A 23,533-nucleotide genomic window follows, 5' to 3' on the forward strand; every position below is an offset into this window, starting at 1 on the left:
TGTCCAGTGAGGTCTAGGGTCCTTGTTAGAACCTGCTGGTGGTTCCTCCAGCCTCCAGAAGTCTCCCTGCAGTGGCAGGTGCTCGTCCTGTGGCCCCTGCTGTGCAGATGCTGAGCAGGAATGAGGAGGAGCAGCTCTTTTGGCCTGTTTCTCTGGGCAAGTCTTTGGAATGCCCAAAATAGATGTCGTTTACGTAAAACCCATCCTCTTTTGTTATTCTACTGAGTATCTCCTAATTTTAAGCGTGTATGTTGTGGCAGTTAAGTAGGAGCTGATCTTTTGAGTTCTAGCATGAATCCCTGCCTTATTTCAGATCTTTGATTACATGCCAGAGTTTGGCTTAGCTAATATTTATTGTAGGCCGTCATTCGCTGACCCTAGTTTTTGTTAATTACCTATGTCCAGGGTGCCTAGAGTCCCTCACATCCTGATCTCCGTGGGGATAGTCACCCTTGACTGCCCAGTAGTGACCAAAGTCTTGAAGAGAAAACCAGGTCAGAGCAAACCATTTATAACTTGGCTCTCTTTTTTCTCTCCCCTTGTGTTTTTCACTCCAGACTTTCTGTTCCGGATCTCACTCCAAACATTGGTCTTTTTTGGTACTTCTTTGCGGAGATGTTTGAGCACTTCAGCCTCTTCTTTGTGTGTGTATTTCAGATCAACGTCTTCTTCTACACCATCCCCTTAGCCATAAAGCTAAAGTAAGTGGTTGGACCTGCTGCTGCTTTGTTCACAGAACCATTTGTAGCCTTGCAGGTGCCCTTCAAAGTGGGAGCATCTGCTACCAGGTTTATGCCACCTTTGCCCAGGGAACCTTGCCCTCAGTCGCCTTTGAGGCCAGTGGCTGTGACCAGCAAGAATCTGGCATGAGTGTGGGCTGCAGGGAGCACCCTAATGTTTTTTCTGGGCTCACTCTGCGGCACTTGAGCCCTCACTGCTGCTGAGCCCACTCACTGTTTTGGATAAGAGCAGGGGTTGAGGTTCGGGGATGTCTGGAAAAAGTGAATCTTGTTGGCTCTCCTTACCAGCAGCCCAGTAACAGGTTGCCCAAGGGGACTCAGGACGTGTTAGTGGGATGTGTTGGCCACCTACAGCTCTGTTTGATCTTCTGACCAACTTCTCTCAAGAGGTTTGTCTGCAGAGCTCTCTTCTGCAGTGTGAGAGAGCAGACATATGTTGAGCCCAGCTCCCTTTCAGGCACCTTCCTAGGTTTTCTGAAATGTATTCATTCCCAACCCTTCCAGCAACTCATGGACATAGGCATTATTTTATTATCACTCCCATTTTATAGTTGAGAAAATTGATGTTCAGAAAAGTGGAGTGATTTTTCCAGAGTCACACAGCCAGAAAGAAGTGGAGATGGGATTCAGGTTTGTCTGGCTCCAGAACCTCTGCTCAGCCCCCTGTACCTCAGCCCCCTGATCTCCTGAGAGGGTTCATTTGCATTCGCCCTAGAAATAGTTCTATTATCCTAGCTTCACAGAAGGGAAAACTGATACAGATATGCCTGGATGATCCAGGGAAGCTGGGAGAGAGTTTGATTTAGATTTCAAGAGCCTGCGTTCTCTAATCTTTCCACCATTTTTCATGGCCAGTGAGTCAGTGCACGTGTTCCCATTCTGGAAGAGCTCAGAGCTGATGCTTCCTTCTCATGACAGCCCTGGCCTGGCATCTGACAGAAAACCATCCTTCCTTGGCCTGGCAGTCTCCAGGATTCTGGCAGCCTTGCCCAGGCCAGCTCTCCAGCTGTCTGTGGTCCACATTCCCTGCCCTGGCTCTTGTGAGGCCTGGCCACCGGGCTGAGAGAAGCAGGGATCCCGGGGCACCTTTCCTCACTGTGTAGCTAGCTCTCTGGCAGCTTTTGTTGTCTGCCGGGGAAAGGCCACAGATAGTTCCTGGGTAGACAACAGCACCACCATCATGTGACCCACACCCCTGCCCAGCCACCACCGGGCCTCAGAGTTGTGGGAACAGAGGATATGAAGATTCCTGACCTTCCCCTCTGCTGCCCTCCTGTGCCCGGATATGGAGCTCTTTGCAGTGTTCGCTTCCCGTGCCAGCGTTGTGGGAACAGGGCCCTTCAGGCCACCTGTCCCCAAGCAGTGTTGCAGGAGGTTCTGGTCTCCAAGCATTCTGGCACCACATTTTCACCGGCCTTTTCATAGAAATGTTCAAATGTTACCAGCTACCTACAAGGCTCGCAGGAAGTGATTTGGAGTGTCTTTAGAAAGATGTTTGCTGAGCTGGCTGGACCCTTCGTAGAAGCTGCCTGACTGTGTGACTGTGCCAAGCAGAGTTTCTGAGGCATTTGTTCTGTAGAAGGACTGGACTGTCTGGGTGCCTACATGTCTGTCCTGTCACAGATTTACACCCACTGAGTCATTCCGACAAGACCAGACCAGAATGCCCGTGACCTCTGAAGGAGACCTCTGACGAAAACCTCTGTGAGCCGGGTGTCCAGGAGCTGTGTGCATGTAGGCCACATGCGTATTGTGTGAATGTAGACGACGAGGGTGCAGGCGTGGCCTGGCTTCCCTCTGCGTGTGGTCAGAAGCACGTAAGACTGAGCCTGTCCTCACTCCCCCCCCGACCCCCCCGTCTGCCATCAGAGTGGTCACTGTGCAGGCAGTGGGAAGGGCCGTGCGGTGGTGCTCAGGAGTTCTGGAGACAAACCACTCCATCACTTACTAGCTCACTCACCTTCTCTGAATCTCATTTCCACACCGGCACAGTGCGGGTGTCAGCATTGCCTACCTGGAGGCGCCGCTGAGGGGCAGTGAGGACTGCATGCAGTGTTGCAAGAAAAGGGCCTGGTGTAGAACTTAGCAGAGCAAGGGATCAGGAAATGGTAACCATTTTGTTATTAGTTGAAGGTAATGAGAATATCACTTCCAGCCCTTAAGAGCTGAAAAGCTGCACAGCTCTCAGTTCCCTTTCTGGAAAAGAGCTCACATAGTGAAGGGTTTGTAGACCCCACTGACCCTATTGTCAGAGAAAAAAGCATCAGCAAGGAAGTGCTTCCTGTCCTGAGTCCAGTTGTCAGAGGGGCCTCTGGCCAGGGTGGGTGCCTAATTACACTCTGCCAAGCACTCACTGAAGCCCAGTGATAAAGAGCCTCTGACTTCATTTGTTTTTCCCCTGGGTGGCTCCTGGGGGAAGGCCCGGAGCTGGTTGTGGGGAGGTTGATGGGAAATGCCTCTGTGGGCTGTTACTCGTGCTTGTTGGGCCCTCCTCACCACCTCCGGGCATCTCTGGGTCCCCACTGTTTTCGGCTCTGCTACTTGGCCTGGCCCCACTGTCTGGCGAGTAGGAGAGCCAGCCCTTGCCTGAAGTTCCCTGGAGAGTCTTTTTGGGTTTGAGGGATAGAGTCAGGAGTCTCAGGGGTAGGCCTGGTTCCTGACTGATCTCTGTCTATGTGTCTGTCCTGCCCTACCCCAGGGAGCACCCAATCTTCTTCATGTTCATCCAGATAGCCATCATCTCCATCTTCAAGTCCTACCCGACCGTGGGGGATGTGGCCCTCTACATGGCCTTCTTCCCTGTGTGGAACCACCTCTACAGATGTGAGTATTCCCGCCTCTGACCCCCAGTGGCAGATTTGTGTCAGCCCATGCGCTGGGCGAAACTGCCAGGGAGAAAGGGGTTGGTAGACACTTGTTGGGCATCTGCTGTGCTAGCAGCAGCAGGAGAGAGGCAGTGACCGGAGGCACAATAACTGCCTCCCAGGTGCTGTGGACTAGTGGTGAAAATAAAAATAACTGCCACTTACTAACTACTTACTGTGTCCCTGCCCCCTGCGGTTCTAAGAGCATTACATGCGTGAGCTCATTTTATCCTCACACCAGCCTTTGAGGAAAGTAGCCTGTTTTGCAGATGAGGAAACTGAGGTACAGAAAGGTAGAGCCACTTGTTCAAAGTCACAGGTCTGGTTAGTAGAAGGGCTGGGCATTGGGATCCAGATCTGTGGCCCTCTAGCCGGTGCTGTCCAGCAGGACTTTGTGTGATGCTGGAAATGTCCTGTACCTGCACAGTCCAGTAGTGTAGCCACTGGTGTGACTGAGAAACTGAGTTTGTAACTGAGATGAACTTAAATTTAAGAACCACACATGGGGAAGGCTGTTGTATCGGACAGTGCAACGCTAGACGGAGGGCTTTGAACCACTTCCCAGAGCTGCACCCAGAGGGCCGTAAAAGGCACATGGGCAGCACTAGACTGCCTACGTACCTTGGCGACCCCTTGAGCTCTGGTCATCCCCGTCTCAGAAGATGACTTAGCGGTGACCTAGTTGTGCTTCCTAGGCCCCCCGTGTTCCCCTCGGTCAGACCCCCTGTGTGGGTTCTTGTCAGTGTTTGTGGGCTCCCTTAGGGTAGCTCATGACTCGCTCACCCCCACATCCCCAGCACCCAGGATCAAAGCCGACACACAGAACAACGCGGCAAACGTCTGCAGATGGGTTTTTGAAACCTCTAATAAACAGGCAGTGTCAGTGGCCCACCACCACTTCATTCTCTAAGCCAGAAGGAAAGGCAGCTGTTGGACTTTCCTTGCCTACAGTAGGTGTATAGCAAGGTGTCAACAATGAATTCAGGAGGTCAGGCTTCAGAGGAAGTGAGTCTTTATTGTTGTTTTGGGGCTGTCTGGGTGTCAACCAGGAAGTGAAACTGACCAGCTGCCAGAAAGAAACCTACCTGTAAGAGTGGGCCTCTAAGCAAGGTAAACAATTGAGTGGGCAGGCCAAGCAGGCCTGCTTTGGCAGGTGATGGCCTGGTGGGGTGCTGACCGGTCCTGCCTGACTGGGAGGAGGAAGTGGCATCTTCTGCCTATGACATCCTCATTGCACAGATAAGAGTCACCCAGTCCAGCGAGCTCAGGGTCAGCTTGGGGCCCTTGGCAGAGAGTGGCTAATGACAAATCAACGAGGCCACCAAACATGTGAACATACTCCAGTTTGTGGCTCCTGGGGATGTTGATCCCCTTTCCCTGAAAGTGGAGTAGGTTTTTTCTTGGCTGTCCATCCCACACAGAGTCTCTCTCTCCCTCAGGTGACATCTTTCATCCCATGTCACTGAACAGCCCGGACCCAGACCGACTTGAGTCTGAGCCCTGGCTTTCCTGCTACTAGCTGCGTGTTTCCAGGCAGATCGTTTAACCCTCCTGAGTCTCCCATTTTCTCTCATGGCAAGGGGGGAGAATATCTTTCATAAGTGTTTTAAGTTTGAAAAACTATAAATATGAATAGCATCATAGTTGTTTCCAGGAGTAACAAAGATGCGGGGGTCGGGTGGGGTCTCCTGCACAGTTCCATGATCAAAGCTTCAGGCTCAGAGTTGTTCAGAGTCACTGGAACAAACATATTTTTAAGAACTTGAAATAAGCAATTTTCTGCCCTCTGGGGTGATGAAGCACAAAAACATAAGGATGGAGTTTCCGGAAACCTGGATGATCTAATAGATGCTGTGGCTGGCTGGGGGGTAGGGCAATTTCAGCTTGTCTGAGGCTCCTGCAGAGAGCCTTGGCCACCGTCCCTCATCCCTTGGCGCTCCCTTGGCGCCCGGCTCCAGGCTCCCGCAGCAGAGGACACTCCTGTGGGAGTGTCTGTGGGGGCGGGACATCCAGCGAGGCGTGTCTTCAGCCTGGTCCTGAGAACCTGTGAGTGGAGGCTTTGGGAAGTCTTTGAGGCTAGGTTGAATATATTCAGACTTTTAAAGTGGTTAAGAATTCCGTTTAAACAGTAGTTGCCATTTATAACATGCCTGCTCACACATTCACCTTTTTGTTTTCCTGTCCTGCTCACTGGGGAGAGGAGGCACACGGGCTCCTCCCGGAGCCCAGGCCCCAGACGCCGGGACTCTGTGGTGCCGGCCAGGATGAGTCACACGGACACACGAGTGCGGTGTTAGGGAACAGCCTGCTGGCTGAGCCGGCGCCCGCCTGCAGTGGTCCAGCTGAAAGAGCCAGTTACCAAAGGGCTGGATTTTGTGTTTTATTTTTTATTAACTATTATATAAAGATAAAATAATATTGATAAAATATGTGTATAAATTATAAAGATTAACAATATAATAAATTCCCATGTACCTAGCACCTGCTTTAAGAAAAGAAGTGACACCATGACCTTTGAAGTCCCTAAATCCCCTCTGTGCCCCTCCCATTGGGACTGGGTTCTTCAAGTGGAGTTTTATTTTTGAATGCCTGGGGCTTAGAGGAGGAAAGTGACTTGCCTGAAGTTTCAGTTTGTCAACAGTAGAGCCAGACATGGGATAAGCCACCCAGTGCACAGAGTGGGGAGTCTGATTCCCCATGGCCTAGCAAGTCTGATGAAGGGTGAACCCTCCGTCTCATCAGGCCCCGGTCCTCTCTGACATCTCTGACACCTCCTGGTGTCTGGAACAAGCTGTCCTGTGCCCCGGGTCCCTCGCTCCATCTGCTCTGGCATATAGCTCTAATCCCCTGGCCTGTCAGCCAGCAAGAGTGAGTAGCAGCTCCTCAGTCCTACAAAGGTCACCACAGGCCAGAAGCCAGCTGGATGCTGGTGACATTTCCTCCAGGCACATGGGAATGTGTCTTTGCAGCTCTTCGCGATTGCACCCAGGAACTGCGTGTGATCCTCTCTTGGTCTCTGTGTGCGCACTCACCTCCTGTCATCTGGTCTGAAGTCCAGAGTGGCTTGAGGTGTGGAATAAAGACCCAATGGGTCTGTCAGGCCACAGAAGTTTTATTTTAGGAATAGTGTATGTTCTTTTCAGCAAAATGATTTCCAGAGGATAAGAAAGAACCACTGAGAAATGTAAATAGTGATGTTAGAATTAAGCAATGATTAATAGATTTGTTACATCTTCAGGTTGTAACATTGCTTAACAACAACAACAACAATTCTGTGCACACACCCCTTTTCCCAGACTTCCTGTTTCTGGGAGAAAGAAGGAGAACAGAGAGGTCTCAGGAAGGCTTGCATCAAGGCTTTAACCTCTCTTAGCTTTAAAAACCCAGAACTGAACTGTGGGAATGTCAGATGAGGAAAAGAGGGCCTTGGAAGCCCCCTAGGCCAGCATTTCTAGATTGCGAGGTTTCATAGACCACTGCAATTTCAGAAAACTCGGATGGCAGAGTTGCCAAGTTGTTATTTTGCTGAAGACATTAAAACAGTCAACTACCAGCCATCCATCCCTATTTCATGAAAGAAAGGACCTTTCAGCAACAGCCAGCAACAGAATAACACCTGCCATTTCTCCATAAAGAACGAACCTTAAATTGAAAACATGCAGCTTTAACTGCCTGTCCCGATATGTGTCCCGTCCGTGCAACACAGTGAGATCTCTGTTGCAGACTGCTGTGGGCCTCCTGTTTGGAAAGGGTCTACAGCTGTAATCCAGTGGCTCACAGCCTTGGCTGCACGTTGGAGTCACTGGGGAAGCTTTTAGAAACTAGTATGGATTTCTGGCCCCCGCCTCCCCGCCAGAGACTCTGATTTACTTAGTCTGGACGGGCTTGCCCAGGTGATTTCATTTTGCAACCAAAACTGAGATCGTGTGTGTAATCCAGTCTCGCTTCCAATGCATGAAACCCCCAGAATAGCATTTCAGCCAAGTCTTTGTACAGCTGATAGGCGCAGCCTTCAGGATCAGGAGTTTCCCTCTTCCTTCAGTCTCCCAGAATTTTGAGTTAGGAGAAGGAATTTTCTGAAGCTTAAGATCACATTGGGGAAGGGAACTACTCATTAAATATCTGCTGTTAACCAGACCCCATGCTAAAGTTTTTTTAAAGTTATTCTTTTAATTAATTTATTTTAAATAATATTTATTAGTCCCTGGCCAGTGTGGCTCAGTTGATTGGAGCGTCGTCCCATAAACCAAAAGGTCTTAGGCTTGATTCTGGGTCGTGGGTTTGACCCCCGGTCGGGGTACGTGCAAGAGGCAACCAATTAATGTTTCTCTGTCACATCAGTGTTTCTCCCCTTCTCTCCCCCTCTCTCTAAAATTAAAAAAAGGGAGCATCTTTAAAAATAAGTATTTATTGGTTTACCTAAAAATACAAAAAGTGTAAAGAAAGAAATGAAAACAGCCTATAACCCTACTCTCAGCTATCCCCTATTGAATTAAAAGGGAAAAAAAGCACAGCAGTTGGCGGACTAATTCCCCCTCTGCCTCCCACAGTGGTGTTCACGCCACCATCCTGCAGACCTGTGATCACATCGCCTTACCTGGCAGGGGACCTTCAGGTGGGAGGAGGGTCCTGGATACCCAGGTGGGCCCAGTGTAATCACAAAGGCCCGTGAAGGAGGTGGGAGCAGAGGTATATGGGAAACCTCTGTACCTTCCTCTCGGTTTTGCTGCAAACCTACACCTGCTCTAAAAACTCAAGTTTATTTTTTAAAGAAGTGAGGGAGGCTAAAGAGGAGTTCAGAGCGTTGAAAAGTGGAAAGGAGTTAATCCGACGCCGCTGACCGAAGGTGGAAAGGGGGCGTGGACAGAGAGCACAGACGGCCTCTGCCTGCTGCAAAGGCCCGCAGACGGACTTTCCCCTGAGCCTCCGGAGGGAATGCAGCCTGCGGATGAGCCTTAGTGTTTGGCCTGTGAGACCCATTTTGGACTTCTGGCCTCCAGAACTGTAAGATGATAAGTTATATTGTTTAAGCCACTAAGTTTGTGGTGTAGCAGAAATAGAGAACACTAATCTGTCTGTGCCGGGTTTTTCACAGGTTTTCTTGTTTAATTCATGTAACACTCCTACGAAATTGGCATTTTAGTCCCATTGCAGGAGTGGGGGAGCTGAGCCTCAGAGGAACTGGCTGGCAGAACGGGAACTTGAACCGAGGCCAAGCCTGGCCCCGCTGTCCTGCCGTTTTCTCCCGCGGCTGAACCTGCCTGCCCGCCTGGCGGCATTCCCCATCCCCTCTGGGGCTGGTGGGGTGATGGTAGAGAGGGAGCGTGTCAAAAACAGATTTTTAAATCATCTAAGGGAGAGTAAGGGACATTTGAAGAGCAAGACAAGAGACTTGAAGACGTGAATTAGGGAGAATGGAAAACATGTTTCTAAGACTCGGGGCTCTGATTTTCGTGGGTTCATGCTGCCCTTTCCACCCGTGATCTCCTGTGGACAGCACCCTGCTTAGGGAGAGGGAGGAGGTGGAGGGCAGTGTCTTGCTGCCCAGCGGCCAGAGGCATTCATGGCATTGCTAACTAGCCAGCCAGCCTGCAGTGGGAGGTACAGAGTTCAAATCAAGGACCTCCCACCAGCCTTGGGCACTGGGAGCCATTGACTTGAGGGTCTTAGGTTGGCACCCGGGAGCCTCTGAGTAAGGGGGTGAGGGGTGTTCTGCCTTTGAGCTTATAGTAGGCGCTCCCTGGGCCTCCCTGTCCTGTGGGGTCATCACAGAGAGTCAGCATCGGGCTAATAACTGTGACCATCTGTCTTTGCAGTCTTGCGAAATATCTTTGTCCTCGGCTGTATCATTATCGTCTGCTCCCTGCTCTTCCCTGTCCTGTGGCACCTCTGGATTTACGCAGGAAGTGCCAACTCCAACTTCTTTTATGCCATCACACTGACCTTCAACGTTGGTCAGGTAAGAGTTAAGGGCAGTGTGGGGACAGGGGTTCACTTTGGCCTAGACCCTGGGTTCTGCAAACCAGGGGTTTGGGTGTGAATGAGGGGACATTTCCTCCCCTCAAGTAGCTCTTGGTCTGGTAGAAAAGATAAGGAGTAGGAGCAGTGGGGGAGGGGCAGGAGACTGACTCTGGCTGATGTTTACTGGGCTCTGTGCTGAGCCATTCCTCACTGAATTCCCACAGCGAGCCTGTGAGGTGGTGTTACCAGCTGTTTTGCAACGGGGAACCACCGAGGCTCAGGAGGTTGCCTCTTGCCCGAGGTCATTGGAGGAGCCTGGAACAAAATTAGGGAAGGCTTAGCTTGTGAGGATACCCCCTTCCTGTAACAGTGCCTGGGCTGTGTGGCACCCAGAGCGAGTGCACTGTGTGAGGGTGGGGAGGCAGAGGCAGGGGGATGAGGGGCTTTGTGGACTTGGGACAGCGGGAGCAAAGACAGGGAGGTGAGAAGTGGTTGGGTCTAGCTGTTGGGTGAGTCTGGAGGGCAAACCGCGCGGCTGAGCGGTGGGAGAGGAGGCTGCAGGGGAATCACTGAGTGAGCCGCGCTGGTGAGGAGCCCCGCCCACTCTGGCCCAGGGCTAGCCTCCCCGCTGGTGCTGTGGAGCGCGGTTTTCAGCATCAGAATCACTGAGCTTGCTAAAAATGCAGATTCCTTGTTAACATGTTTTAAATCCTACAGTTACGCTATGACTGTTACCATTACCTGGCTTCGATTGTCAAACAATAAAACTAAAGAGCAGATTTTCTAATCCCACTTCCACAGTCATCGACTCGGGAGATGTGGGAAACGGGGTCAGAAATTTGTATTTCAACAAGCTGTCCCAGAGATTCTGTTGCGGGTGGTCTAGCAAACTTCTCCAAAGGAGCCTCGCCCACTGCGCTGTGTTCTCAGGCAGCTCTGTCCTCGCTGTGCAGGTTCCTGTGAGGATCAGTGGAACCGCTTACCGTTCCGGTTGTGCTCGACACAGCCGGGCGTGTTCTGTGTGTGCGGGCTGGAAGGGAAGCGGGGCTGGCTGGGGGGCCTGGCGATGGCACTGAATGGTCCCCAGGGAGGGTCTTGTCTCCAAGGTCAGCAGCTGGGAAAGAGGTGGGGTCGGGGCTTCTGCTGTGAGTGGTTGTGAGTGATGGGCCTGGTGTTTCCTGCACGGACGTTTCTGAACAATTAATGTCCAGCCCAGCTATTTATCTTGATCTGTGAAGAGCAGGAAGAGGGATGGAGGGCCTGGGCGGGGCCAGGCCAGACGCCCTGTTCTGCCTGTCACACTGCGGTTATTGGTGGTGGGTGCTCAGCACCTTGCCCTTTCCCCTCCAGGATTCAGCTTCGTACCTGGAAGGATCCAAAGGCTGTCTGGCTCTTCCGTCTTGCTGAAATCTCCCTACTGGTCCTTTCAGAGTGCTGACTGGCACTCCAGGGCACTGGGCCTGCCCTGGACGTGGGGAGCCACTGGAAAGGCCCACAGCTTGGTGCCAGGTCACGAGTGTCGAGTGGGGGTCAGGAGTGCAGTTGCAGTGATTATGAGGCACCTGTGGAACTTGCCAGGTAACAGTTTTTTCATGTGGCTCCTTTGGCGCCTCTATGGAGCAAGGGCCTCTGCATGGCGTGGGAGATCTTGCCAGTGGTTGGGTGCCATCGAAGGCGAGAGAAGCGGAAGTATCAGGAGAGAAGGACGGGCTGGGGGTGGGAACCAAAGGCCAGGTGGATGGAGTGTGTTCATGACTGGGCTATAGAGAAAAACTGGGCTGAACTCTTGGCATCGCCTTTACTGTTTTTTATTTTGCTTTTAAAATGTAGTTTTAATCATACTATATGAATTTATTACTGCTGGGGAAAAGAAATCAAACAAAACAGAAGCACACGGGATGAAAAGTAAAGATCTGTCTGGGCCCCCTCCCTTCCCACCCAGAGCAGAGGCGGTCACCGAGGTCAGTCTGGTGTGTGTCTGCAGCCCTCCTCTGCGTGTACACACTGCATGTGTGCACACAAAGAGCTTTTCTGTTTATATGAAGACATGCCATCCCACACTGCTGTTCTTCACTCAGTGATCTCGTCTTGAGGTCCTCTCTGCAATGGCTCCGATGTCCCATGGTGAGGGCGTACCATGGGGGGTGACTGTGTAGGCCCTCTGCCAGTGGGCGCTGAGGTTGCTCCTGCTTGATTTGCTGTAAATGGAACCTTGCATATCCCTCCACACACTCTTACACACGTATGCCAGTATTTTTAGGGTAGGTTCCTGGCGGGGGGCGTTTGTGGGGTGGAGGGCGTGTGCACTGCAGTCGGTGCGGGGGTTGCCACTTTGCCCATCAGACAGGTCAGGCCAACCCCCCGGTTTCCCAGCAGTGGTCCACCTGCCTGTAAGCTGCGGCTGTTCAGGCATCCGGCACGGCTGTGTCATCGGCCTCCTCGGGTCTCGGTCCTGTGGCTCTGAGCCAGAGACAACTCTGCGGGGTCAGCGCTTTCTGGGACTACTGGTCTTGGGCTTTGTGGCTGCCACCGCCAGGCCACTGAAGGGGCCTGTCAGATGGGGGCCCTGATCCACCCAGGCGGGCCCTCAAGTCATATCACTGTCTTCGAGCGTCGGCTGAGGCAGGAGAGCGGTCCTCGTCACGAGGGTTATACCTACCCCTGCCCTCGCCCCTGTTGGGAGCCAGAGGGTGCAAATAGGAGACATTGGAATTTCAGTGTGTGTTAAATGTCACCTCCTCAAAGAGGCCTTTCACACGGCACCCCTGCCCCGCTGTCTCTTTCTTAGCCCCCAGTTCGTTTCCTTCAGAGCACTTGCCCAGTCTATAATCTTACATTGTTTATTCGTCTCTCTCTGTCTCCCCCACTAGCCTGTGAGCTTCACAAAGGCAGAGATCTGTCTGTCCTGCCCAGTGCGGGATCCCCCGCCACCAGTGCTCAGCACAGAGCAGTTGTTTAGCGAATATTTGTTGAATGAATGAATGAACCAAAGATAGCCAGGGGATAACCATGTGATTACTGGCCAAATGTGCAGCGAGCAGGCACTGGAGGAACCTGGAGGGAGCCAATCGCCTTTCCTTTGGTGGGCAGTCCGGGGAGCCGCAGGGACTGGACCTTCTGGACTCGGACAGTGAGGGGGCGGGGGAGGTGGTCTAGGAGGTGGACAGGGTGGGAGCCCAGTCACCCCGATGGTGAAGGTCAGTGAGTGGCCTCTCTGGCCCCAACTCTTCTCAGCTTCTCAGCTTCTGCCAGCACCTGGGGGCTTCTGATCTCCGGCCAGTGAAACCCCGGCATGTCCTCCCTCCATAGCCGACACCAGCCTCTGCTTCCGTCTGACCCGGAGTCAGTGCTTCCATGGCGATGGATGGCATTCGGGGAGGTGTCCTCAGCCCCACAGCGAGCTCTTCTCAGTTCTTCTGGCTGGGACGCCTGGTTCCTTTCCCCCCCTGAGTCACCTGGTCCTCATTCCCCACTCCCCGGGCAAGACTGACCAGAGAGGTCCTGGGAACCAGATGAATGTGGGTTTTCAGCAGGCAGCCGGGTCGGGCCCATCGTGGCTGGATCAGGAGCTGAGCGTGGAGAACAACACCGTGGCCTGGAGATGTGGAGTCCTGCTGTGTTTGAGTCGGTCCGTGCTGTACCCTGTAACGCAACAGTTTTTGGTAGCTCGTTGTTTACACCAGTAGGTAGGCCACTAGTGACTTAGGCCCCATCCTTTCCCCTGGGGCCATTAAGTATTTTTCAGCCTGTGGCATGGATCATTTGCTAATTATAATTGTGCCTCAGAGTCAGTAGCCAGGAAATGACAGCAGCAAACTATCCACAGGGTGTGTGTGTTTACGTATGTATGTACGTACGTATGTATGTATGTATGTGTGAGGACCGAGATAGACTGGTTGGTTGAGGTCCCCCTCCACTTCCTTATGGTGTGACCTTCAGCAAGTGATTAAATTTCTCTGGGTGGCTTTCTGTCTCCAGGAGACCTAGAGCCCTGGGGCCGGGACACCGACCCTCTGACATGTTGGCCCTGCTCAGGACTCGCTTACTCATTCCAGGACAGTGAAACCACAGTCCTACCTCCTGGAGCTGCCTCTCGGTCGGCCTGGTGTGTCATTCTGGGGACGGGCGCCATGAAGCAATGTGGAGGGACAGACGGGGAGATCAGCAGTGGTTGGGCGGTGTATAGCCCCCACTTGTGGGCAGACGGGGCTCATCCCCATGGGTTGTGCATGGCCCTGGCTGATCCTGGCCGGTGTGCGGGGAGATGTGTTCTCCTGACGTGGGGCGCTTGTGGTGCAGGCTGGAGCCCTTGTCAGCCGGGGGTGCACGTTTCCTTTGGTGTCCTCTGCTGTGGCTTTTGTGAAGGTCCTGGTTCATTCCTTTGTCCCTCCCATCGTCAAACCTTTAGCTCAGTGCTCAGCATCTGGCATCCTGAGCCTTTCTGTCCTGAGCCTGTCTGAGTGCTTCCTATCCTCCGCCCACAACCACAGTGGCAGGAAAAGCCCGGTTTAAGTACAGGGGCATGGCCAGCTGGAAGGCCTGGGCTTAGGAGACCCGAACTCCACAGTGACTCCCAGCCCCAGCCATCCTGGCTCACTGGACTCACACCTAGTTTATTTATTAGCAAATATAATTTAGGTGCCTGCTGTGTGCCAGGCACTCTACTGGGGGTGCATGAGACACAGCCCTGCGTCTAAGGAGCCCACGGTCAGTGGGGGAGAGAGGAGAGGAAATGGGCAGGGCCAAAGCAGCAGGCGGGGCTGTGAACAGGACAAGCACAGCCCGGGGAGCTCTGCTGGGGCAGTTACGGAAGCTTCTGGAGGGAGGCTGTCTCTGTGGATTCCTGAGGGTCTCACCGGGTTCTGGGTGCTGAGACCCATAGCGTGTGTGGCATAGGGATCGGAGTGGGGGGTGGGGTGGTGAGCCAGCCAGGGTGGAAGATAGTGTCGTAGGGCTGGCGAGTGCTACCTGATAGGAACTAGGCCATTTCAGGACAGCAGTGGTCAGAGCCACGGGGCCCACATGGGCCCCGTTATGCTGAGGATCAGGCTGAGCTTTTGGTTTCAGCCAAGGGCAGCTGTGGTAGGATGTACTCTCTGAGAACCTCGCTCTGCAGGGAGGGAAGAGAGGCGAGGGGTGTGAGCCGGAACCTGAGCACAGGGAGGAGGCTGTTTACACCTGGCCAGAGGGGGCTGTGGCCTCCGTCTCTTCGGCCTAGAAGGGTCGCTGTGAGGACTCAGTCAGTGTGCAGCAGGACGGGGAAGCTTTGGTCCGCTGAAAAGTGCCACGGAGCAGATGGTCGCCATAGGAAGCTGTTTTCTCGGTCTGTTGAGGTCTTGCTTCCAGGAGTATCCTCGCTCTGGCCCAAATACACTTTTACGAAAAAAGGAAACGATCGCCATCACAGCTGGCTTTGATCTCACTCTGGGACCTCCCAGACCCCAAGATGGGGGTCCAGTGATGTCCCCAACATTTTGCATCTTTAGAGCTGGAGGGTGGAGCCCTGTTCCTCCACCACGTCCTCCCGCCCGCGTCCACTCAGGCCCGTGCGTGGTCGGGTCATGCCCCGCAAGTCGGCTCAGCCCGCTCTCTCCTACTGTCCTACAGCCCCAGGCAGTGCGGGCAGAGGGCTCTGCCTTTTGATCTCCGATGGTGACGACCACGTGAGTTCCCCCGAGTGTGGGCTGGCTGTCGAGGGTCAGCATCTCCCATAGGAGCAAGAGACCTGGGGAACTGGGACATGTTGGGGTGACAGCACCTGCCTGTCCATGAGGCTGCCTCCCAGGGGCCTGTGTTGGCTGAGGCAGCTCTCCTGAGCCCTGCAGCTTCTGGTAAAGGCCTCTCCTGGCTCGGATGTCTCAGACACTTGTGCCTTTTCCAGAAACACTCTGTCTCCTTGGCTAAGTGACAGCTGGGAATGGGAGCACAGCCCCCACCCGGGTGAGAGTGTATGTGAGGTGTCAGCATGGGTCCATCGCAGGACTCAGCCCCTCCAGCAAACTGAGGGGGTTGTGGGGCCACGGGAAGAACCAGAGTTCGGGCCTCAGACGGGCAGGATGGGCGCTGTAGCCTGAACGCTTCCCTTAGTCCTCTGCGACCCCAGGCAAGACCTGTAGAGAGAGGTGAGCTCTGAGTGTGCTCATCTCTAGGTGGGGCTCGTGAGCCCTAGCCCAGGGCACCACAGAGAGTCAGCGATGCCCTGCTTACAAAGGGCCTGGCCCGTGGCAGTTACCCGGGGTCAGTTGGTTCTCGGTCTCTCGTCTCTCCCACCCTGTAACGGAGCGTGTTCCGACTTCTGACCCACCCCCCTCTGCCCCTGACCACCCGTTTATCAGCTGCCCCATTATATCCTCGTCGTGGCCCCAAGGGGGAGCCTGAAGCCCTCATGGCTGCCGAGAGGAACGTGGTCTGACTGGGCCCTCACCGGGGTGGTGCCGAGGGGATGGGGACCAGCAAACCACTCCCGGGGCGCCAGCCCTGAGCCGGGCCTGGGCCCACAGAGCTGGAGCAGGTGGCATCCCATCTGGTGGGGAGGGCAACAGGAAGTGGCCGCACTTCAGGGTTACATAACCGAGTGTGGCTTAGGGAAGACTCCGAGGGCAGGAGATGACGCTAATGCCTCTGAAGGGGTAAGCAGGAGCCTTTGGCTTCTGCACAGGCAAGTGAAGGGCGTGTGTGCACCCGCACATGCCTGTGTGTGTGTGTATGTGTGTGTGTTAAAGACCCCCCGGGGCCAGGAGGATGAGGGAGGCAGTGGAAGGGAGAAGAGGGGCCGAGTCGGAAGTCTGAGGCAGGGGACTGGCAGGACTTGGTGGCTGATGGCAGGAGGGAGCTCAGCCACAGTCAGTGAGGGCGGCTTTAGAGAACGCTGCTCTTCAGGTCTCCGGAAGCACAGAGAGAGCGAGGACTAGGGGAGCCACCACTGCGGGTAATAAACTGGAGTTTATCATTCACATAACCGATGAGGAAAGACAGCTCAGGGAAGAGGGAATGACTTGTGCAGGTCACACAACCACTGACTTCCCACCTTCCCCGCCCACACCGGGCAAAGGGGCCCTGGGTCCTGGGCCCTCTGGGGAATCCCTTCTCCTCAGCCCAGATGCAAACTTCAAGGTCGGACCAGGTTGTCTCAGCCAGCCTGTGACCAGCCAGCGGCTTCCCTCTGAAAGAGCCAGGCCTCCGTGCCAGCCCGGTGTCCATGAGATGCCCTCCCCCTGGGGGCGGGAGCAGGGCACCCACTCAGGACTCGGGACCCAGACTAGGCCAGCACACGGGGCTCTTCGCCTCCACGCTGCCCGTCCCTGACACTTCATCATGAAGATGCTCGCGTGTCGCCAAGTTGAAAGACTGAATGTTGGACACCCCTATAGCGACAACTAGACTGATCATTAACGTTTTCCTCTCTGCGTGTTACTGGTAATCGTCCATCCCTCAGTCTCTCTCTCTTTAAAATGCATTTCAGAATGAAATGCAGGCTTCAGTACATTTCCTGCTAAATATTTCAGCATCTATATCATTAGCACAGCTCAACACCTGTTCACATTTTTCTTATGTGAAATTTACATACAGTGAAAAACACAGATCTTAAATGTACATTTTCCAAAGCCTCCCTTCACCCTGCAACGTATTTTTGTGGCTCATCTATCTTGTTGCACGTAACAATAGCGCATTTTTTTAAACTTTAAATTTGGAATAATCTTAGATTGTGCACGGTTCTCACATGCCCCACACTAGCAAAATTTCCCACATTGTCAACACCTTGCGTCACCACGACACACTTGCCGAAACCGAGAAACTGACGCTCGTCCATTCCTACTAGGTCGTCTCCAGACTCGACGTGGATTTCACCAGTTTTTCCTCTCTCGTCCTCGTAGGACCCAGTCAGAGGCGCTGCTTTCCACCTGCTTGGCGTCTCCCCCATGTCCTCTGCTCACTTTCCTGGTTGCTCACGACCTGGACAGTCTTGAGGAGCGCCGGCCAGGCAGCCCGGCGGTGTCCCCACTTCGGGTCTGTCTGGTGCTCTGCTCGCCAGGAGACCAGGCTTGGGGGTTCTGACGCACTCGGGGAGTAAGCCCACGCCAACCGCACAGTTTCATGCCGGTCCCCTCGTCTCCCACTTGGGACTGTTTCCAGGCTCCTCCAGGGTGGGGTTGCCATCTTCTCCTTCCCTGGAGTCACCAGGTGCAACCCACCCTCGGGGCGGGGGGTGGGGAGCAGGCAAAAGTGAAGCTCTGCCTCTGGGGGGGGAGTGTCCACACACATCATCTGGGGTTCTTCAAGGGTATCAAAAGGAACCTCCCCCCGTCTGTGTGTTACTTGTTCTCGTATTGGCTGATCGTTACTGATTGGATTTTTGTTTTTATCAACATAATAAATGTACATATGTGTACATGCTCTCCCTGTACATAAAAAGTTGAGGCTTATAAGGAAAAAGAATAACTCCCTAAGGTCTTAAGTTACTTATTCTAGTACTTCTGAGTAACATCTCACTCTATTTGTATTTCTTGGTTCTTTCCTCTTTTATATTTGATCAAACTACATGAAATTGACAATATTCAACTGTTTCTGATCTACAAAAACTAACTCCACATGGTTCAACTTCCTGCTGTGTGACTGACATTGGAGTTGGCTCATTTTCTTCTGTGAATTGTGACTTTGCACTGGCCCCTCATCTGACCGGGCTCGGGGATCAGACCCCGCCAGCTCACCCACAGCTCTAGGCTCCCCCGGCTCCCTGGACCCGGAACCCTGGGCCTGGGCGAGAAGGGGGCTGCAGGGTATGAGGCCAGCCTTTGCCATGACAACTACCCCCATGGGGCAGCTGTGGGGCAAGGCCTCGGGGCCTCCCTGGGCTCTGTCTGCTCTACTGATACACCCAGCGGCCGAGTCCTCTGCGCCCTGGCAGACTGGGCCCTAGTACATGGCCTCGCAGGGTCATGTCGTGAGTCCCGCTCTCCCTGTGTATAGCCCTAGACCAGCAACTGAACCCTTTGTGCCTTAATTGCCATCATCCTTCCAGACGGGCTCCGGTGGTGTCCTTGTCCTGAAGCCATCACTGGTGTTAGTCCTGAGCTTCCCTCTGGGCCACTCTGGGCCCTCCTTTCTACCCACAGTGTGAGAGAGGCTGCCCAGGACTGGGGTCTCAGGGTCGGAGGCTGGGGTCCCTGGCCAGCTGAACCCCTGACCTGCTCCAAGACCGTAGCCAGGTACTCCCCCTGCTCCAGGCTCCTGTCTGCGTGCCCAGGGGTGGTTGGTGCTGATGGTCTGAGGCGCCTCTCAGTGCCTGGGAGCTGGTGGTGTCAGCAGCGGTGAGACCCTCTCCCCTCATCCTTCCGTGGGGCGGGGCCCTGTCCCTCCTGCTCCAAGCATTGGAGGTCTTAGGAGCTTGGGACGAATGGATTGTAAGACTGTAGGTCATGCATGTGGGCGACCTTGGCAAATCCCTGTTCTGCTCTGGGCCTCTGAGGGGGATGAGGGGGCTGTACTTCCAGGGCTCAAGTCTGTGGTCCAGACGGGACGGACTGAGCTGGCACACATACCACGGTGGCAGGGCCACTCAGAGACCCTGCCCAGTGCAGGGAGGAAGGAGCACAGTCACCAGGCAGTCACAGAAACGAACGTACAACCACAGTTTGGATGAGTCTGTGCCATTGAGGAGAGTTGAACAGGGCCAAGACCCAGCCTGCGGGGTGTGGAAGGGCTTTTCTGAGGCTGGTCCTTCCTGAGATCTTAAGGGCAAGCAGATGCTGGCTAACTGGGTGAAGGGGCGGGGGTGGGGGGGGGTGCCAGTGTGGCTAGAGCAGAGCGAGGCAGGAAAAGCAGGGAGGGGGCTGCAGGGTCACAGGCAGGGACCAGGTGTAAGGCCTGGGTGCCCCAGGGAGCTTCATCTTCATCTTACAAGCCATAGGAAGACCAGAGGATTTTAACATGGCCAGATTTGTTCTGAAAAGCAACCTCTGGCAGCTACAGAAAATAGATTGAGGGGGAGTTTGAGTTTAGGGAGCCCAGAGAGGAGACTGCTGTTGAGATGACAGTGGCTTTGTCCAGGGCAGCAGCTGTTAAGATGGGCAGGAGTTGGTGGATTTGAGTTTGGGATGGAGAACTGATAGGACTCAGCGGCTGTGTATATGGGAGACGCAGCAGGTGATTCGGTGGTGTGAGAACCTGGGAGATGTGGGGCCTGGCTTCCAGTGGGAGAAGCCAGTTTGACGGGGTGGCCGGGTCACCTGAGAGGCCTGTGGGCACCCAGGAGGTGAGGTGGAGGGGCCTTTGGTTGTGGAAGCACCGATCTGGAGTTCAGAAGCCAGAGCTTGAGAAAGAGGTGTAGACAGTGTTGCGGGGAGGGAGGGTCATACCGGTGCTTCTTAGGTGCCACTGCGACCTTGCAGAGTCAAGTGTAGGTCCCTGAGTGGGGTCTCCCCAACACCTGCCTAGCTCTTCAGGGGCGGTACCTCGAAGCTTCTCACTCTCTCTCTTCTCTCCCGCTCCTCCCTAGATCCTGTTGATCTCCGATTATTTCTACGCCTTCCTGCGGCGGGAGTACTACCTCACGCATGGTCTTTACCTGACGGCCAAAGACGGCACGGAGGCCATTCTCTTGCTCAAGTAGGCCTGGCTGGGCACAGGGCTGCGCGGACTTCAGGGCGTGGACCGACCAGAAGCTAGGCCAAGCCCTCTAGCTAGAATCGCCAGCAAGCAAGTCCTCCGACAGATGAGGTTCAAGTCCAGGGCCACACTCTTGGCAGCAGAGGAGAGCCAAGACTGGCAGCAAGGCCTGTGGGGCGCTGCCAGGAGCACCTCCACCTGGACCCCCAGTTTTTGGCTCTGCACACAAAGGAGCCCTTTCCCTGGCAGGAAAAGGGGAAGCAGCAGGTGAGCAGGGTTTGTTAGGTTGTGCTGACTTAATAAATTTTTTTGGTATCAAGTCGATCCTGGGTTCCCATTAAATTCCTAGAAGGTGTGGGCTAATGCATGATACACTGCACAAGGGTGTGGGTTTCCAGAATGAACCCTAAGTCCACAGAACACAAGATACGTACTGGTGAGCAGGTATCGGTGTGGAACAGCCCCACCAGCAGCCCACCCTACTCCCCAAGCAGCTGGAGGCAGAGGGCCAGGCAGGCCTAAGCAATCTTTATTCTGCAGAGGGACAATGACCACAGATCCATACACCATGTCAAGACGGGGTGAGCCAGGGGCCAGTCCTTCAGGGGTGGGTGGGTCCAGGCAGGAAGCAGCGCCTCTGGTGGGGGAGGGGCAGGTGGGCAGACGGGCAGGGGCCTAAAATAAAAAAGATAAACCAGACAGAGCAGGGGTGCTGGGGCTGCTCCCACCATCCCTGAGCCAGCCAGCACCCACATGGGCAACTCTAACATGACAGGCCCAGGCTCTACCCAGGACAGAGTCGGAGTGGTTGGTGCCCCAGAACTAAGGTGCATCCCTGCCCAGTCCCCCCAGGAGCTGGGGCAGCTCAGTTCAGGAGTCAAGAACTCCCTGGGCAGAGCCTGTCGGGGTCCCCCACTCCCAGGCCAACCACCCGCCCCCTACTGCTGGCTCAGAAGCCGAAGGTTTCCTGGGAGGCGTAGACCATGTAGAGGAAGCCGTCATCATCTTTCTCCTGCTCATAGATGTCCGCAATGGGCGTGGACACGCTCACCATGCTGTGCTGGTTCACCAGCAGGAAGAAGGCCTGCGTGGGGTTCAGCTGCAGGCGGCGCCTGCGGTGGACAGGAGGGCATGCCCACAGTGAGGGGCCTCGCTGCTGGCGGGCTGGTGCAGCTCCGACTCCCTCCCCGAAATGTCCTACCTCAGCTTCACATCCATCCCCGCCTTTTAGAGGCTCACCTCTGACCACAGCCCTGACCTTGAACTTCCCCAACATCCAGAGAACAGGGACCTAATGCCGCCGCCCTCACCCCGCCCCCAAAGGGACCTGGCTTGCTGCCCAGCCCCGACAGGACCAAAGTCCCCCTCCGAAAGATGCTGCCCACACACCGGATGATCTTGACCAGCTCGCTCATGTTGACATGGTCCGGGACCAGAAATTTGGTCTTGTCCAGGACTGGCAGCTGCTTTTCCCCCTTGTAGCGCTCGATGATCACCTGGGAACAGGGCAGGGCGGGGACTTGTGAGCCTGGGCGGAGCCTGGGCCGGGCGGGGACAGCAGGGGGACGGTGGGACTCACCGGGATCTTGCTCGGGTGCTGTTCGCGGATCTGCTGCACCTCCTTACAGCGATCGGCTGCGGAAGGGGGTCGGCAGTGAGGCTAGGCCGGGTCGTCCTCAGGGTTTGCCCCGCCTGTCTCTTGTCTCCCAGGGGCAGCAAGCCCCACCTCCCCAAAGCCCCCGCCCCCGGCCGTCCGGCAGGCCTGGACGCAGAACAGGTTGGGAGGTCCGACCTCAGGCCCGAACCTGCCTCCCTGCCCAGGGTCAAGCTGAAACCTGACGTCACAGGACTGACGTCACCTGCGGCAGTAGGTCGGTCGCCCCCCCACCCTAACCCACACGCACACTCGCAGACCGCCCGCTGGGCCTCACCGAAGCTCCGCCGCTGCTTGAAAGGCCGGTCGGAGGGCATCTCGCGGGCCCGGCGGGGCACACAGGCCGGAGCTGAGGGGCGGGGATGTGGCCGCGGTACAGGGGCGCCAAGCCGTCTGCACCTCGCGCTGAAGGGCTCTGGGGCTCACGCTGAGCCCAGCGGCGGAGGCTCCGGGAGGTAACTCGCCCGGGTGACGTCAGGTCACAACAGTCCTTAAAGGGGAGGCCGGCGCGCGGTTCCCATTGGGCCGACGCAAAACCCGCCCGCCCGGGCCGTGACGTCAGGGCACACGGAGCCTGGATTCCCGACCGGCTCCGGGAAGGGGCGGTGGCTCCCAGGGTGCGTCGTCACAGTGTCGTGACGTCATAGCCTACGCAGGGTCCCTCTCCCCCAAGCCCAGGCTGTGCAGAGACTGGGAAGCTCAGAAGCTGTTGCGGGAGCGGACTCGCGGCTCTGACAGAGGCTCAGCATCCTCTCTTCCTGCTGTCATTGATAACTGCACAGTCTGTTAATTCCAGGGGCAGAACGAGGCGCTGAGGAAGACAGCAGTGACCCAAAAAGTCCCCCTCGCGGCTTATGATTAGAGAAGGAAAAAGGTGGGGTGGGCGGGACTGAAACATGAAAGAGCAAGTCACTGAAAAGGAACACGGGTTTTAAAAGAAATTCCAAGAGTTGAAAAAATAGAGATATTGAATATTTTCAAGACTCAAAGGATGAGGCAAGTAAGCAGATTGGACACAGCAGATGAGAACCTCTGAATGGAGAAGAACCAGAAGCAATTAACTAGAGAAACAAGGTGAAGAAACATAAAAGAGGAAGTCACTGGGGTGGTATAGTGAGAAAGATTCCTGTGTGCAATCAGAATTCCAGAAGGAGAGAAGAGGAAGAACATGGTAGAGGCAGTTCCTTAAGTAGGGTTTCCAAAAATTGATTAAAGACCAGGAGGATCCTCACATAAAATCCAGAGCAGGATAGATAAAACCAAAGTCAGCATCTAGGCACTTTGTAGTGAACTCGCAGAACTCTAAAGACAAGAAATTAGGTGGGAAAATGGTGAGCAACTAAACTGACAAGCATGTACGTCATCTAAACAAGCACTTAATTGGAGCATGAACAGTGGTGATTAACTTGTGGAGTGCAAAACATGGGGCATGGGGCAGCTGAAAGGTGGGACTGGAAAACAGATGGTCAGATTGGCCAAGAGAAATGGAATATAGCTCCATGCTAGTTACAAAAGGAAACTTATGAACTTAGGGCACCAAAGTAAAAAGATGGGGAAAAGGTCTACTTGATAAAAACTAACCAAAAGATATAAATCTATTGGAAAATCAGACAAATTGGCTTGAAGGTAAAGTCATTACTAGGGGTATAGAGGACTGCCACAAAATGATTGAGAGAACAGGTTTCAAGAAAGATGTAACAGTTTCAACT

The 23,533-nt window shown here is 54.4% G+C and overlaps 2 protein-coding genes across 4 annotated transcripts in view; one reads left to right on the forward strand and one right to left on the reverse strand.

Moving 5' to 3' along the window:
- Nucleotides 1-20,494, forward strand: part of PIGU (phosphatidylinositol glycan anchor biosynthesis class U) — a 94,286-nt gene extending 73,792 nt beyond the window's left edge. For both annotated transcript variants that reach the window (XM_045832994.1, XM_045832995.1), the window contains 4 exons: nt 558-701; nt 3,439-3,563; nt 9,421-9,563; nt 20,061-20,494. In XM_045832994.1, coding sequence (XP_045688950.1) covers nt 558-701; nt 3,439-3,563; nt 9,421-9,563; nt 20,061-20,174 — 526 coding nt within the window. In that variant the 3' untranslated portion in view covers nt 20,175-20,494. The remainder of the gene's footprint in view (nt 1-557; nt 702-3,438; nt 3,564-9,420; nt 9,564-20,060) is intronic.
- Nucleotides 20,495-20,677: 183 nt separating this feature from the next.
- MAP1LC3A (microtubule associated protein 1 light chain 3 alpha) lies at nt 20,678-22,323 on the reverse strand. 2 transcript variants are annotated; one of them, XM_045833177.1, is made up of 5 exons: nt 22,102-22,323; nt 21,750-21,805; nt 21,560-21,666; nt 21,113-21,282; nt 20,678-20,845 (listed from the first exon to the last, which is right to left on the reverse strand). In XM_045833177.1, exons 1-4 carry the CDS (start codon nt 22,139-22,141, stop codon nt 21,120-21,122), a joined length of 366 nt encoding a protein of 121 aa, XP_045689133.1. In that variant the 5' UTR covers nt 22,142-22,323; the 3' UTR covers nt 20,678-20,845; nt 21,113-21,119. The 2 variants fall into 2 exon arrangements, with proteins under 2 accessions (XP_045689133.1, XP_045689132.1); XM_045833176.1 differs by having other exon boundaries at nt 20,678-21,282; nt 22,102-22,322.
- Between the last annotated feature and the right edge of the window lie 1,210 nt (nt 22,324-23,533).

The sequence above is a fragment of the Phyllostomus hastatus genome, unplaced genomic scaffold, assembly GCF_019186645.2.
Source record: "Phyllostomus hastatus isolate PE091 unplaced genomic scaffold, TTU_PhHast_1.1 phas_contig_17, whole genome shotgun sequence".
Lineage (NCBI taxonomy): Eukaryota > Metazoa > Chordata > Mammalia > Chiroptera > Phyllostomidae > Phyllostomus > Phyllostomus hastatus.

What these genes read in the sequence shown, in the direction of transcription:
- MAP1LC3A (XM_045833177.1), bottom strand. Translation starts at nt 22,141, where the DNA reads ATGCCCTCCGACCGGCCTTTCAAGCAGCGGCGGAGCTTCG. An exon ending in CAAGCAGCGGCGGAGCTTCG is followed by an intron (nt 21,806 to 22,101) that starts GTGAGGCCCAGC and finishes CCCCTTCCGCAG; the next exon opens with CCGATCGCTGTAAGGAGGTG. An exon ending in AGCACCCGAGCAAGATCCCG is followed by an intron (nt 21,667 to 21,749) that starts GTGAGTCCCACC and finishes CCCTGTTCCCAG; the next exon opens with GTGATCATCGAGCGCTACAA.